The following is a 16781-nucleotide window of genomic DNA, read 5'->3' as shown; positions in this document are numbered from 1 at the left end:
GGTGTGAAACTAATAAATGTTAATGCCTTATGAGTGACCCCCTCATGTGGAAGGCACCTGGCCTGTGTTTGTGTAGCTGAATGCACCTAAAATGATTGTTAGTTGCAGCTATATGACTGTGGAATGAGTGTAGGAGCAGGGATTAAGGAATTTTCACTATTCCAGTGGAATTTCACCCTTTTGTTAATTTGAGTTTCTCCAACTCCACATCCTGGAAGCTGCTGGTGATGGTGGCTGGGTGCTGTGGTACCTTCTCCCTGAAGGTGCCCCCAAACCTCACACAGTGGGGAGGGTTATTTCTTTTTTCCTCTCTGAGTGAAAAAACAGTCTTGAAACAATATTCTGTTCAAATTACTGTACCTTTTACTTATTTATTCACAGTTTCCACACTGTCAATGCATTCCCTGCTTAGATTTCCTTTGTGTGCTGTAGAAATTGAAGATATAATGACAGACCTGAAGATAATTTTTCTTGTAAGAACTCCCCATACTCAAGGGTATTATATGTTGAATATTTCATTCCAAAAAGTTCTGTTCCCACACCTCCATCCCGTTTTTTTTTTCCCCAGCCCTGTTTCATCAAGCATTGTTTTGATAACCCAGGGTGTGGTACCTGTTGGGAAATCCCGGAGTCTCTTGGATAAAGGGGTTTGTAGTGTCACCTAGTGGCTAAATGCAAATACTGTGAATGTGCTCTGACACTATTCAAGCTCTGGGTCCTGCTTTTGGAGGGAAAATAGGAATAAAGACAGAAATAAAACAAAAAAAAACCCCAAAACCTATAGCCAGGTGAGGGTCAGGCTCTGGTCACAGGGAACAAGTGACAGGACAAGAGGAACTGGCTTCAGGATGCTGCAGGGGAGGTTCAGGTTGGACATCAGGAGGAATTCCTGCATGGAAAGGGAGCTCAGGCCTTGGCAGGGGCTGCCCAGGGAGGTTTGGAGTCCCCATCCCTGGAGGTGTCCAAGGAAGGCCTGGAGGTGGCACTCAGTGCTCTGGGCTGGGGACAAGGTGGGGATTGGTCACAAGTTGATGATCTTAGAGGACTTTTCCAACCTCAATGATTCTGTGATGCTGTGAAAAAGAAGAACTGATAAAATAAAATTTTCAGATAGGGAAAGAGGATGAAATCAGGCTGGGCTAAGAGGATGTCACAGGTGTCTGTGTTTAATGTTGAGAAATTCAGACAAAAATTCTGAAAGCTGAAAACTCAGGTCTGACCTCCAACTTTTCAGTACCTGCTGGTGAAACAGCAGAAGGAGAGAGCAGAATGAGCCCAAGAGGCCCTGTCTTGGTGAAAGGGGAGATTTGGGGTCTGACAAGGACAGTTTCTGTTCTGCCCAGGTGTTCAGAGGGGAGCCAGCTGTCTCCATGTTCCCAGCTCTGCTCCATGGGGCACTCCCAGGTTTGCTGGGTGGGACTTGCAGGCACAAGGCAGCTGTTCCCTGGGGCACACAGGGGTTTGCTCGGTGCCATGTGGCCTTGGCACCCAGCTCTGGGGACCCAGGAAAGGGTTGCAGGACACCTGCAAATCCTGGGACTGTCTGCAGGGCTGGGAAACAGCCAGGGAGAAGTCAGGGCTGGGTAATGCACAGCAGGCAGGGCACAAGGCTGTGCAAAAGCTGTGAGAATCCAGCACTAAAAGCACCAGCTCTGAGCGTGGGTGCAAGGCAAACAAGGCTTCTCCTGGTGGCTCCCAGTGTTTGCCTCTTCCCTGGGCTCTTCCTGGTGGGGATCACTGCTGGCATCCCTGAGAATCACACACTGAAATAAACTGTGCCTTAAACTCATGGCTCAAATCCAGCCCTGCTGCTCCAGATATTCCCTGCAGAAATCAGGGAGAGGAAGAAGCATTTGGAGGTGGCCACAGTGTAGCTCCCACCTGGGCCCTTAATTACCCTGGTATGGGCATTTAGAAGGAGGTGGGTTCTGCTTGGCTCTGGTGGGAAATCAGCTTGGTGGGAAAGCAAAGGTTGAAGGTCACCTGCTCCAGGTTGTAATGTTCCTGGGCTGAGAGAGCCCTCTGAGCAGTGTCAGGAGCACCTTCACTTCCACCAGCAATTCCTTGGATTGGATTGGAATTCCTTGGATTGGATTGGAATTCCTTGGATTGGATTGGATTGGATTGGATTTCTTGGATTTGATTGGGATTCCTTGGATTGGATTGGATTTCTTGGATTTGATTGGGATTCCTTGGATTGGATTGGAATTCCTTGGATTGGATTGGATTGGATTGGATTTCTTGGATTTGATTGGGATTCCTTGGATTGGATTGGATTTCTTGGATTTGATTGGGATTCCTTGGATTGGATTGGAATTCCTTGGATTGGATTGGATTGGATTCCTTGGATTGGATTCCTTGGATTGGATTGGATTCCTTGGATTGGATTGGAATTTCTTAGTTTGCCCCTCTCCCCAGAGGCATTTTGAGAGGCAGAACATGGAGCTCCCCTGCTGTCTCCTTCCTCCCTCTCTGTTACCAGAGGCCAGGGCTTGTGCCAAATGCCAGATGAGATGTATTGATTGCTTGGCTCGTTTAATATTCATGGTTAAATGTGCACCACATCCTTCAGCTGCTCTGGCTTGAAAATGTTACAAAGCAAAAGGTCAATTTTCTGCTGCTTCCCTCCAGAGCAGGAAGCACAACACTCATTTCTGAGCAGTGTACACAGTCTGGAATGTAATTGTTCCATCTGCCCATCCCCACATACATTTTGTTTTTATTGCAGGTGCAGAAATCTCTGCCCCTTGAGGTGCTGCAGCAGATGGATGCTGGTCTGATTCAAGTGCTGGTAACTGGTGTTACTAATGGGAGCACAGTGGTAAGTTTCAATTTGCTGCTTGCCGAAGAAGTGGATGCCCACCATGTCATCAGCACTTTTTGTGAGGCCTTGGAACACAGCTCCCACTTCACCATGGACAGGAGCAGCCTCTCCACACACGGTGAGGAGCAGCTTGTGCCCCAGTAATTCTTCATAGCCAGCTAAATGACAAAATCTATTATTAATCTGTGTCTTCTGAGATGAAAATACCTGTAAAACACATGGATGAAATGCCTTTCTCTCTCCTTATATTGCTCCTGCTTCTCCATCCAGTAAGTTTTTCAGAGAACTCCCACAGATGACATAGGAAGGTACCACTGATCCAAAAGGACAAAACCAACTGGTCTTTGTGACAGTGTCTAGAATCAGTTTTACAGAGAAAAAAGATAAGGAGATGTTTGAGGTCATGGATTGAGGGGTTTATAAGCTACTTATTTCCATAAGTCCCTGAACACAGCCATAACTAGCACTTGTTTAAAATAATTTAAAAACACCTTATGCTCTGCTTTGCACTAATAATTTTTCCATTAAATAGAAATCCCAAGAAATAAATGGATATGTGAGTTCTTCTTCACTGGGAATAGTTGTTTTCCTCACACACCTCTGGGTCTGGAGCTCAGGTGAAAGCCCACACTTTGCCAAAGCCCAGCATAATCACAGAATCACAGAAATTCTAGGTTGGAAGAGACCTTGAAGATCATCGAGTCCAACCCATGTTCTAACACCTCAACTGGATCATGGCATCAAGTGCCACATCCAGTCTTTTTTTAAACTCTTCGAGGGATGGTGACTCTACCACTTCCCTGGGTAGATGATTCCAGTATTTGACCACTCTTTCTGTAAAATACTTCCTCCTTAATTCTAGCCTCTTTTCTTTTAAATGTAATTGAAGTAAGTAACAAACAACATTAATCTCCTGACTAAGTGCAGCTGAAATCTGTTTCATATGCTCTGCTCCTTTTTTTTTTTTTTTTTTTTTTTTTTTTTTTTTTTTTGCCTGTTACACTCACAGCTGTAAATCTGGAAAGTTACATATCCTGGTAATTAGTAGGACCACAACCATATTGTGGTGGTGCTTTGTAGAATGCCTTCCTCCCTCAAACCTGGGCTAAAACAAAGGGTTTGTTTAGGGACAGGTCCCCATAGAGCAGGTGGCTGCTGCTGCTTTCTGAGTCCCACATGTGCTCTGGTTTGCTCCAGTTTTTAGACTTTGGAAAGAGAAAGTGAAGTAAAAGCATGGTTTTTCTCTCAAAAATGAAAATTTTGGCCAGGTAAAAATTAAGACAGCAACTAGATTACAACCTGGATTCTGCTTCACTCATGTTGGGCATTTACTCAGCATCTCCTCAGAATTGTGAAATGGGGGGAAAATTGAGGAGGCTCCTGGGGTTAGAAGCATCTCCTTGGCAGTGGGAATAAACTGCATTAATTTTAATGCTGTAGGGTTCTTTTAAGAGTTCTGATCCTCATACTTGCCACAAAAATTAGACAGGATTGTCAAGATTCTTATTGATTTTCATAGCAGTAGCAGAGGGAATAGAAGAGTTAATAGAAAAAGTAACAGAAAATACTTGATATGTGGCTTGACCTCTGTATGGCAGCAGGGAGGAAATGCTGATATTACAAACTACATTTTTCTATGAGCTGATTCATCTGGCTTCTCTTTCCTCAAGTCATTTGTTCGCTGCTGTATGATAGGTCCTTAATTTCCTAAATTCTCTTAGGCTTCTTCAGTAATTTATATTTGTTTTCTAACCACCATGATAAGGAACATTTTTTACCGAAGTCACAATGATTTGCCAATTGATATCAACATTTGTTGAGTTTTAACTAAGATATTAATGTGATGATAAGCTTTTGGGAAATCCAGCTCTGGAAGAGCTCCAACTTTTGTTTTCTTTCCTTTAGTGTGCAAATCAGTGGTTTTTTCTTTTGGGGCATTTCTGGAAGCTGTGCAGTTCCATAAGGATTTATATATGCGTACAGATTTTATTTATTGCTTGGGAAATAGGTGGTATTTTTATGTTTTAGCCACTAACATTATTTAAGAGAAGTTTTGTTCAATGAGACACATTGTTTGTACTTTCCTGCAAATTGAGTTTATTATCCTGATTCTCTGTGAGTCATTGGTGGGTGACAGGTTTGAACTTAGGGTGTAACCCCAGACCTGTGCTGGATGTTGGGTATTTGACACACATTGATCTGAACCTGTGCTTCCCTTTTTCCCCACTTTTTTCTTCCTGGAACCATTACAGATTGCCACTGACACATTTATTCCTCTCTCTCAGGACACACCTGCAATATGGGGCTGCCACATGAGCTTTGTCCCATGCATCCCCCAAAATGAGTTTTCTAAAGAACTCAAGGTCCCATCTTTTGGGTAGTAACTGGTCATAAATGAGGCCTGTGCTTTTTTATCAAACTCCTGGTGATGCCCCCAGCCAGAACTGGGCAGTCTCCTACAGCTCCAGGCAAAAACATACTTGCTTAGCAACCTCCAGTGGGGAATATTGTGCAAGCACTGATCTTCCAAAAGCTGTATGTACATGTGTTACACACTCATTATTGCAGCTGCCAGGAAATAAAGCACTTCAGCTTTACTGATGGACAGGCACTTTATGTGTCTCATGGGCTCCTTTCTAAAAAAAGCCCTAGCTTTGGCAGTAAGTAGAGCAGGTTAAAAGAACAAAAGAAACTAGTTTCCTGCCAGTAACTGTGAGTTTCCTCCTAAGAGTTTGCTTTTGCCTAATGAGACCAATCCCAACATGTAAATTACAACAGTACCTTTATTTTTGGCTCTCTTCAGCACTTCCTTTCAGCCAGAAGGCAACAGTGACAGATAAGAAACCTGTGAACAGCGCAATTTTACCTGTGACATCTCTGCAAACTTCAGCTCATGTTTCCTCCCTTGCTTCACTGGACTTCTCTCCTGCTGAGCACAAAGCTCTGGAGGACCCCATGTTCTCCAGCACAGTGCTGAGTCCTCTCACCATGGATCCCATGGCAGCTCCTGATGTTTCTCCTCAAGCACCTCCAGCCCCCCTGGTCAAACCCGCCCAAGAGGTTTCCATTAAAGACGCTGTGAGTGTGTTTTGTGAGATTGAGAGGATTGTCCTTGCCATCCAGAAGAGGTTCCTGCAGCAGGAGTCCATCCCAGAGAGTTCCCTGTTCCTGGGGGAGCCTGGCTGCAATGTGAGCGCCAGCAATGGCACCCACGTCGTGCTGCAGGCGGGCTGGAGCGACTGTGGCACCCAGGTTGAGACCGTAAGTCCTCTGATGAGGGAATGCCAGCAAGCCCTGGAGCACTTTATTTCTCTTTCAGGGTGGGAGAGGCAGTGGCAGATCCTTAGCTAGGTGTGCAGGCTATTGGTTGCTGAACTTCTGTTGGAGAAATAAATCCCCTTCCTGTGATGGAAAGTTAACTCTGCCACCAAAGAGAAGGGGAATCTTTGAGGTCAGGCAGCAAAACTCAAGGGCCTGTCCAAACTGAGAGTCACTTCCCATGCCTCTTCTGTGTTCCCTTTGCAGCTGTCTTTTCTTAAAAGTAATTTCATCACCTCATTGTCGCAGACATCTTTTCATGAAAACCCTTTCCTTGGGATTTTTTCCTCCTGAGAAGCTGTGAGGCCTCAAAGACAAAATGTAAATAATGGTTATCTGCTGCTGTGGAATGCAACAGGTGCATCTGGGATTTGTCTCATGTGGATGTTTATGTTTCTAATTAATGGTTAATCACAGCACAGCTAGCTCTCTCTCTGTCTGAGCCACAAACCTTTGTTATTCATTCTTTTCTGTTCTTAGCTTAGCTAGCCTTCTGTGATGAAACCTTTTCTTCTATTCCTTTAGTATAGTTTTAATGTAATATATATCATAAAATAATAAATCAAGCCTTCTGAAATATGGAGTCAAATCCTCGTCTCCTCCCTCATCTGAAAACCCCTGTGAACACTGTCACACCTCATAGTGACAAATATTTCAATAGCTACCAGCAGTGGGGACAAAGAGTGCCAGCTCTCTTTGGATCCCAAACCAATGGCTATGTTCAGACCATGCCAAAGTACAGAAACTCCCTCCTGGAGCAATGACCATTGCTAAGGAATGATCATTGTCCCACCCCTGGAAGTGTTCAAGACCAGCTTAGATGGGGCTCTGGGCAGCCTGGTCTAGTGGAAGGTGGCCTTGCCCATGGCAGGGTGTTTGGAACTTAATGATTCTTAAGATCCCTTCCAACCAAAGCTGTTGGTGGACTTCTGTAGCCATGATATTTTCTGAAAAATCCTTTCCTTAGGATTTTTTCTCCTGAGAAGCTGGGAGACCTCAGGAACAAAATGTAAACAATGATTATCTGCTGCTGTGGAATGCAACAGGTGCATCTGTGATTGGTCTCATGTGGTTGTTTCTAATTAATGGCCAATCACAGTCAGCTGGCTCAGACTCTCTGTCTGAGACACAAGCTTTTGTTATCATTCTTTCTTTTTCTATTCTTAGCTAGCCTTCTGATGAAATCCTTTCTTCTGTTCTTTTAGTATAGTTTTAATGTAATATATATAATAAAATAATAAATCAGCCTTCTGAAACATGGAGTCAGATCCTCATCTCTTCCCTCATCCTCAGACCCCTGTGAACACGGTCACAGAGTTCTGTGATTCTATGATTCTATGATATGACAAAAAGGAAAAGGAAGAAGACTGGTGTATTTTCTTTCCCTCCCTGTACAGCAACAAAGATACTGGAGGTTTAATCTGTTTGATTTTTGCTGTCAGGAGAATGAGGAACACCCAAGCACCTGAAAGTGGAAAGCTCTGGTACAACCCTGGAAATACTGATGTGTTTTCTCCTTTCTGTGCTGCAGAACATGACTACTACTGTGGTGAGGACCACCCTTCGGAATGATGTTTCTGCTCAGGGAATAACCCACCACTTGAACATTGCCAGTCCCATCCACTGTGTGTTTCAAAACGATGTCTTGACTTCCTCTGGGTTCACTGCAGAAAGGTGAGGACCACCTCTCTCTGCTTTGAAATTCTGCTGCATTGGGAAAACCCACAGGGGCTGTAGCTGTATCCAGTGGTGGCACTGGGAGCAATCTGGGAGTTCTGTGCTCAGAATGATGCCTTAAGTTTTAGCTGTTCTATTTTTCAGATCCTGTACTGCATTAGTGTATAAATCTGAATTCCATGTAGAGTGTTTGTAAGCTCTCCTCACAGTGTGGTCAGACAATCAATCCTTCCAGACCTGAGAACCAAAGTCATCATCGCAGCCTCAGGCCTGAAAAGTATAAACAAAAGTAAATTGGGGGAAGCAAAGTGAGGGAATGTGACTTAATTACTTGGACAATTAACCTCTGATATGCAAATAGACCAAACTTGTATCTGCTTGAAAAACTCATGACCCTCATCCACCTTGGGCTGTAGCCTCTGCAGGGCTCCTGCACAGCCCAAGGTGTATTTGTTAGAGGCCTTTAATAAATATCCACTTTATTCTCTGACTCTGTCTAGCCTGTGCTCTAGGTAGCCAGTCCAAGACATCAAGGAGATCCCTGTTGTGCTCCTCTCCTACTCCAACTAATGTGCCAGTAGATCCAACAAGTTGGCCTTTACCTGGCTAAACCACAGGTGGAAATAAACCTTTGGGAACTGCAGGTTTAGGAGTCAGAATTCCTGTTCTCCTCATTGCCTTCCTGGGCAATCCCTTGTAGCAAAACCAGCATTTTTCTGCTTTTGGAGCATATAAATTATTTATCTTTCCACCTGATGTGGGCCTGCAGATTGCTATGTGGCTTCTGAGAATGGCAGTTTTTAACCCTCCACTAATCCTTATTTGGTCAACTTGAAAAAACAGAAGATACATAATACAAATACTTTTTTTGTTGTGAAAGGCCCCACCTTCAAGTAAGATGGAATCAGAGCCACACTTCCTAGAAAATCAGGGCTGTGCTGACAGAAAATGTGACAGCCCAAGCCTTTCTGTCATGGGAGTGTCCTCCCTTCAGACAAGTGCAGCTCCTCTCCTGCCCATCACCCTGCTTAAACTATTGGCACCAAATCCAGTTCCTGTTTCCTAGCCCTGTCCAGAGATTGTATTTTCCTTCCTATTCCCCAAAAAAGTGTTTGTCAGGCCACTTTTCTTTCAGTTCTATAATTTTCTCATGCCTTTCACTTTCTGTTCAGATTTTCCCTGTCTCAATTTTTTTGGCTAAGCTTTTACTGTCCTTATTTTGAGCTTTCATAGAGCTCATAGCCTTGTTCCCCTTCTGCTCCACCCTGGTATTTCTCTCTGCCCTGTTTGAATTGCTGAGAACCACCCCTTGGATTTTCCCACTTGTGTTTCCATTCTCTCTACCTTCCCAGCTGAAAATTCCATGCTTTTCCACCTTTCCTTTTGAACAGTGTCCTGCCATCCTGGACTGCAGATTTTAATTATGTGGGGGAACAAGCACTGATTTAAGACTTGCAGAAACTCCCAGTCAACTTTGTGGTCTTTAAAAAAGGATAATTGATTTTTCAGACTTTACACCATCTTTGAGGATTTGCATGGACCTGGATACTTCAGAACAGAAATGCAGTTGTTCATTGGGAGCTCCCCAGTGCCCAGAAATTTCAGTGTCTCTGCCAGTGAGGATGTGCTGATGGAGGTGGGGATGCAGAGGGCAGACAGCCAGCTCAAGGTGGTTCTCACTGACTGCTGGGCCACTCCAACCAATAATTCAGTGGATCCCCTGCCATTTGTTTTCATCAGCAACAGGTACAGCAATGCCATTTGCAAATAATATGAGCCATGCCTTAGGTCTTACAGTGATACTGACTAATAATATGTTATATTTTAAATGGCTTTTACATCTGTTGTCATCATTCACATGCACAGTCCCTTTCTATCTGACCTGGTTACACCTTCTTTGAACAAGAAATATTGATATGAAAAGGGATTTCAAAGGGCTATGTGAAAGATTTTTGGGTTTGGTCATCTTCCTCCCAGTTTTGTGAGGGAATTGTCCTTTTAACCTGAAGAAATCACTTGAAGGTGATTTTGGCAGTCAGTAGTGAAAGAGCATTTGAAAAATGGGTGCTTTATCTCCTGATCTATGGTTCAGAGCTTGTGGCTGCAGCTTTATCAAGAGCTTATGTGTCTCTTGTCAACAAGGAAATAGGATATTTAATTCCTCACATATGATATTAGAGCAGCCTCTGGTGAAAGAGGAGGTTTGTTCCTGTCTGTATTCCTGATCTCACCCCAGTTTCATATTTCTTAGGCTCACCTTAAAATATAGGATAAACATTTTGCTCAGTAACAAAATCTAGTCCATTAAGTTTGAGGGTTTTTTTTCAATTTGGTGAAGCCAAGTTTAAATCTTTCTTTCTGTTACTCTTTCCCTCCTTCTCCAGCTCTCCAACCACTTCTTACATCTCCTATTCCACTTGTTACTGTGAGAATAAAGCAGCAAAAAGCCTCTTATCACCATTGCACTGCCAGAGCTGCTTCTTGAAGGGTCTAGCTGTGACTTCCCAAAGAAAGGAAAGCCTTAAAACCAAGTTCTGTGCTATAACCAAAACCTGCCTTCTCTAGCCTTAGCTGCTCTGTGTGGTTTTTGTCTCCCTTTTCAGCTGCCCCATCCCAAATACTTACACCACGCTGGTGGAAAATGGGAATTCAAGCAAAGCTCAGTTTAAGATGAAAATTTTCTCCTTGGTCAACAACTCTGTGGTTTACTTACACTGCAGAATTCGTATTTGTGTGGAGTCACCAGGAAGCACCTGCAGGACTGTAAGTGCTTTGCTCTGATTTGCTATTTCCCCCCCAAAAAATGTACTTAGTGCCATATGGAGTCCTGCAATGTGATGGAGGGAGTAATGTTTCCAAACAAGGTTTAAAATAACTCTAGAGTTTTCCTTTGTTCTCTGCTGAGAGCAGAGAGAAGTGGGGAAACACCACAACCATGTGGAAGTTTCAGCTTTTCCTCCTGTGTCTCATCTCCTAGTAAAAGCATGGAGATTGCACAGAGTTGAGGAACCTAAGAACTGGACCTTTCACTCATTTTAAGGATGACTAAAAGCAATGAAATTAGGCTGGGTAGAAAAGTGTCACCTCAGATGGATGTGTCACAAAATAGGGACTCACAGAGTAGCAGTGTCAGAAGAATCTCTGAGTAAATTTATATTTTGTTCTGTCCTTTTTTTCTTATCTCCTACAGATTTCCTTCTTCAACTGAGAGTTTAGGTGCCAGAAAAGGAAGCTCAGTGTCATTAAGTTTCTAGGGCTGTGACTTTAATAGAGATTATTATGGCTTTTTAAAAGCCTGATTGCTTTTTAAAGCAATAATCCAAGCCATGTTCTGATAAGAGCTGCAGTTTTTAATTGTCTGTGCTACAAAGCATTGCATTGTTTCTTTTTACTTGCAAGTAAGTGATACAAAGCTTTATCTGAAAATGTGTTTCTACCATAGAAAGAAGGAAAAATATGTTTAACTGATGGCTTTTTTATTACTAACTGACACTTGGGAATTCTCCTCTTCCTCTGCCAACCTTCCTGGCTCTTTTTCTATCAAGGATGTTTTCATTAGCAGTTTGGTGTTCCCCCATTGTTCAACACTTTCCTCTAGCTCTAAATAAAACAGTTTAAACTCATTATAAAGCAAAGGATCTCTTCCTAAAGGATTTTAAAATGCTACCAGAAGATGCTTGTTTCCTTTCTCAAAGTATAAGGCTTCCTCCAGATTAAAGAAAATAATCACCCAAAAAAAAGTAGGGACAGGAAACATGACAATGGTAAGATGGCTCCAGTTTTTGCAGCTGAGTATGAATATAAATATATCTATAGGATTCATTGTTCTTTCTCCTATGCAAAATTTACCCCTATTCAGAAGTAGAAGTCCTTGTCTTCCTCACAAGTCAACTGAGGCTAAATTGTGATGTGGGAAGACAAGCACCAGGCACATCTACACAGGGTGAGCAATGGCTTTTGCAGAGAAGGGAGGAGGAGCTGCAGAAGGTGCAAAGATCAAGGAAAATGAGCAAAAAACAGAGGATATTTGTAAATAATGGAAGATGGCTGGGAAGGTGCCCTGGGTCTGGGATCTGACCCTCTGATCTGTTACTGTGGGAAACAGTGACTTGCTGCAGGGCAGGTTTAGCTCAGCTCTTCACCCACACACTCAATATTTACATCTTGGATTATTTCTTCTTACTCAGTCTATTTATTCCTTGTTTCCTCTGTGGAAGAGAGTAAGGTGCTCTCAAGTTTAGAGCTGAAAAATATTGACTGGCTGAGGAGAAAAGCAGCAAGAAATGAGTGAGAAAAATTACTTTGAATGGGAAGAGGAGTGATGTGCCACCACCATGCAGATGTTTGGTGGAATGTGGCTGCTCCATGGCCATGTAGAACCAAAAATTCATTGCCACCAGGGAACAACTACATAAATGTGTTCTCTAATGGATCCACCTACCTGGGAAAGCTACTTGAGAGCAGACCAAAGTCATAAATAACCACATGGGTATTTTTCTGGGGGCTGACCCAGCTGAAGACACTTTTGCTGGCAGTGGATTGTAGAGGTTTTCCAGTGCAGACAAACTGGTAACACTGATGGGACATTCTGGTGTAAACAAGCTGGTAAGACACCATCCTGCTGATTTTGTTGGTCATGGTATGATGCTGCCAATTCTCTGGGGTTTTTTGTGCCCTTCCAGGAGAGCCACAGTACCCTTTGAATAATGCCAGGAGGTTTTGGTTCCCATCAGGGACCTTTGGGCTGCGACTTAAAACAAAAAGGCAGCAAACATAAAAAAAGGAAGTGCACAGAAAATGCCTGTGAATGTGCTGCCAGGACAGGGATTTCAGCCTTGTAATTCCCAGATTAGTGGTTTTCTTGTCACTGAAGCTGTGGGTAGCTTCAGAATGACACCTGGCTCAGCAGGGTCTGAAAGCTGCTGCTGCTTTGCTGGTGCTGGCTGCAGGATCTGCTGTGCCTGCCATGGCCAGCACAAACATCCAAACAAAAGTGCTTGCAAACCCCTGGCATTAGTGATAAATTTATTCTCCCATAAGGTTTCTCTTACAAAAACAAACAGCAAGTTAATGAAAAGGTTGTCTGTGTGAAGTGTCTGTTCACAGCAGTGTGTTCCAGTGTGACTAATTACAGATTTTATACTGATTTTTCCCTGATGCCATTTCTTTTGGTGCTAATTTCAGTTTAACAGAGCATAACATTAAGAAACAAAAGCTGGATGGTGAGAGTAGCACTGGGCTCTCACAAGCCCTTCAGAGGGTTTTGTATTTTGAATTAATAAGCCACATGACTTGTTGAAATTTGAATTGATGTTGCAGAGGTGCCATGCAAGGACTCGGCTCCTGAAGGCTGGAGAAACCATCTCCCTGCACAGAACATCCTGGGGACCCCTGTGGAAATCAGCTGGTGAGTTGAGAACAGACTATCATGCCAGGATTATTTGTGCTGGCCTGTGACACTGTCTTGGTTTGGAAAGACAGGAGTCTGCTAAGGAAGGCAGGAGCCTCCCCTGAAATGGAGAATGTAAACCCTCCCCACCCCTCCCAATTGCTATAAAATTTAAATTAAGGGGCTCTCAAGCAAAAAATATGGGAGCAGGAAATAACAGTTCTTTAATAGGGAAAGAAAAAAATAAAGGATAAAATAAACAATGCAGTACACTAGAACAACACTGACAGAGTCAGAACCCAACCTGACACCCTGTGGGTCAGGGTGTTGGTGGCAGTCCCATTGGAATTGTGGCTGCAGCCCTCCTGGAGTGTCAGGAGTGGCTCTGCTGGAGCAAGGGGGATCTGTAGAGAAGGATGTATTCTTCCTCTGAAGATCCAGTGGAAGAGGCAGCTGCTGTTCCTCTGGGGAATCCCGTGGAGAAGCCGTGCTGGTGTCTCAAAACCTCTGGATTATATCTGGGTAGGAATGCTTGGCTCCTCCCTCTGGGCTCACATCTCCCAATGGGATGCTGTAGTTCTTATCAGCCATGCAGTGACATTCAATGGCTGTTATCAGCAATGTCCCCTCCCCAGGGAGGAGTGAATGTGGTCACTCAAAGAGAGAGATAAGGCAAACTGCCCACTTGACAAAGGTAATCTGCCATACAGATGGAAATGGAAAACAACTTGCATTGCAATCTTCAACAGACACACGGGGGTTTTTGTGCCCCTCTGTGTTCCTTGGGAGCAGGCATTCCTGCTGGAGCCACGTGGCAGCCTGGAGAAGCACGTGCCCTCCTTGGAGCAGGGACTGTCAGGCTGTCAAGGGAATGTAGAAAGAAAGATAAAGTGCTTTTGTGTGGCTGTTTGCACAGGGTAGCAAGTGCAACAACCACAAAATCAAACAATTATTTCAATTGTAAGGTGTGAAAGCAGAGTTGATCTTTCAGATTGCAATCGGTTTTTCAAGTGTTTACACTGCTGTTATTCTGCAATTATTTTGGGCTCTGAAGTCCCAAATCAGAGGATGTAGGAGATTTTATTGTTGTGTTTCCTTTGGCTCCCTGGTGCTGACTTCATTACCACAGTGAGGGAAGTGGCAGAGCACAGCTGATGCACAGCACCCTTGGGTAATTTCGTGCAGTGCAGGTTAATTGAGGGCAAACACCAGCACTAGGGACAAGCAAAGTCTAATTTGTTATGCACCTGATTCTTCTGCATTTAACCTGAGTGATGCTTTCAAGGGCACCTGTGGTCTCCCATGTTTTCAGTCATTTGATCCACTCCAGCTTTACATTTATACCTTAACATAAAACACTCATTGAGAGGGGTTTGGCTCACCAATATCAGAGTCTTAACTCGTGGCTGCCATTAAACTGAAAGTTCATAATGTTCTTTTGGATCTAGGAACTTACTCTGACTTAGAAGAAGGTATTTTTCTTCCATTACATGGTCTGTTCAAACAGGCCCTCTGTGCTCATTTCTGAATTAGTTCTTGAAAAAAGAATAAAATAAAATAACGAATGCAGCTTTTTTTGTTTAGCTCTTACAACAAGTAGCTTCCATTCCCATTCTTGCTGGAGATCCTGATTCATTTATAATTTTGAAAAATGGTCATTTCCCTAAAGGGCCTCTGGTGACGGGAGCTTCCTCTGGGTTGTGCTAAATTGATAAATTTATTTCTAGGCAAAGATGGCACTTTTGGATGCTCTCTCTTATTTCTAGTTTGGATAATCACTCCACATTTTAAGTGATCTACATCTCTGTGTTGAAGGGGACAATATTAATAATGATGTCAGTAATAATAGGTGTAAATGCTGGAGTGAAACATGAAAAACCTTACCTGCTCTGCCAGCACTTGGCCACATGCCATGGCAAAGGCCACTGTTCCATGTCCCCAGGAGGGCCTGCCCTGTGTCTGGCCACAGGCTGCCATTTCCACTGTGCATGTTCTACTTTATTCCTTTGTTCCATGCTGAAATTCAAAAATGAGACTGAATATATTACACAGCACTGCTCTGGTCTGTCTTGGAATGATGCCCTGGGTGTCTGTAGCTTGAACTGCTCTCACTGACCTTTGTGGCTGCCAGCAGTGCCCTTTGGCCAGAAACCTTGTGTCTAATTGCAGTGATATTTATCTTCTGTGTGCCTCAGGTACCACACAAGTGCCTGGCAAAACAAGTGCTGTCCTGAAAGTGTAAGCAAACAAATGTTTTGTAAGTGTAAGCAAATGCAGGTTTTTGTAGGTGCATCGAGCCTTTGTAGGAAGGAAGAACTTGTTTGTTCTTATAATAACTTGTATAAACATCAAGAGAGGCATAATAATAAAGGGAGAGGGGTTTCTGCTTGCAGATTTGGACAAATATATGGAAGTGTTTCAAAGGGAACCAGGAAAACCCTTCTGTCTGTGATCTGTGGTGCCTTGGGAGGCACTTGGCAATGTGGGACTTGACTTTTGCCCACTCTGGGGCATTTGGGTCGTTCTTTGCTTCCCCCCTGAGTCTGCTCTTCCAGCAGAGCACAGGGCTCCTGCAGGCCCTGTGCCCTGTGTGCCAGGCTTGTGCAGACATTGCAGACAGCCTCAGGCTGCTCAGCTGGCTCTGAACGACTGCTCAGGTGCAGCACTGACACCAAGCCAGTGTCACTCCACTGAGCCACATCCAGCAGAGAATCCTCCCCCAAATACTCTGTGTTTGAAGAACAGTCACATACATGAGAAAAGCAGATCAACTCATTTTTATTATCATAAATGAATGGAGGCAGGGTTAAGATAGGGGAATGCTTCCCCTCTAAAGTACTTCTGAAAGTAAGGCAGCATTCAAAAAGTCACCAGTACTAATTCTTTAATTCTTACTTTAGCTGAAAATCACACTCATGTCTGCAGGGACTCTAGACTATAAAGAGAGAACATGGTCTGTCCTCACACCCTTTCCATGAGAATCACCCTCCCCAGAGGCTGATATACTTCTATAGCACAGTTCTGTACTGGCACATTGCTAATTAACATGCAGGGCTTGTTTCTCTCCCCAGTAAAAGATCTAGGAATTTCAAGATTTTTTCTTTCACCTCTTGATTTATTTTTTTTTTCAGCATCTGATTCCAAGAGAGAGAAGGAGGCTGGAATGGGAATTGGATCCATCATCCTCATAGCCCTTGCTGTGCTTGGTTTTGTGCTGGGAGTTGTGACCCTGCTCATTTTCCAGTACCAGCGAAAGACAGGAAGATGCAACCTCAGGATCAAGTCTGACAACTTCAGCTACCAGGTGTTCTATGATTAGTGACTCACATGTAAGTACTCAATTATGATCAGTTGCATTTTTTAGCTGTTTATCTCTTCCTGAAATGGTGAAATACTTGTGTATGACCACCTTTTATATGAGAATATTTGAAGCTGCTGTCCTTTTTGCTGTGGGTAAAGGCCATACAAGTAAGAAAGAAATTCCTACTGTTCTTCCCTGTTTTCAAATGATGCAAACTACAAGAGAAGGAAAATAGCATTTTGTCCTTCATCTTCTTTCATGGCTTTGATCTT

The 16781-nt window shown here is 43.5% G+C and overlaps 1 protein-coding gene across 1 annotated transcript in view; it reads left to right on the top strand.

Annotated features, from left to right (window-relative positions):
* UMODL1 (uromodulin like 1) overlaps positions 1–16527 on the top strand; it is a 70102-nt gene extending 53575 nt beyond the window's left edge. Inside the window, exons 14-21 of the mRNA XM_059493980.1 lie at positions 2729–2942; positions 5628–6085; positions 7674–7816; positions 9329–9565; positions 10423–10582; positions 13139–13230; positions 13569–13578; positions 16360–16527. Coding sequence (XP_059349963.1) covers positions 2729–2942; positions 5628–6085; positions 7674–7816; positions 9329–9565; positions 10423–10582; positions 13139–13230; positions 13569–13578; positions 16360–16527 — 1482 coding nt within the window. The remainder of the gene's footprint in view (positions 1–2728; positions 2943–5627; positions 6086–7673; positions 7817–9328; positions 9566–10422; positions 10583–13138; positions 13231–13568; positions 13579–16359) is intronic.
* The last annotated feature ends 254 nt before the right edge of the window (positions 16528–16781 follow it).

Source organism: Ammospiza nelsoni, chromosome 2 (assembly GCF_027579445.1).
Source record: "Ammospiza nelsoni isolate bAmmNel1 chromosome 2, bAmmNel1.pri, whole genome shotgun sequence".
NCBI lineage: Eukaryota > Metazoa > Chordata > Aves > Passeriformes > Passerellidae > Ammospiza > Ammospiza nelsoni.
This window is presented reverse-complemented; position numbering and strand designations above follow the sequence as displayed.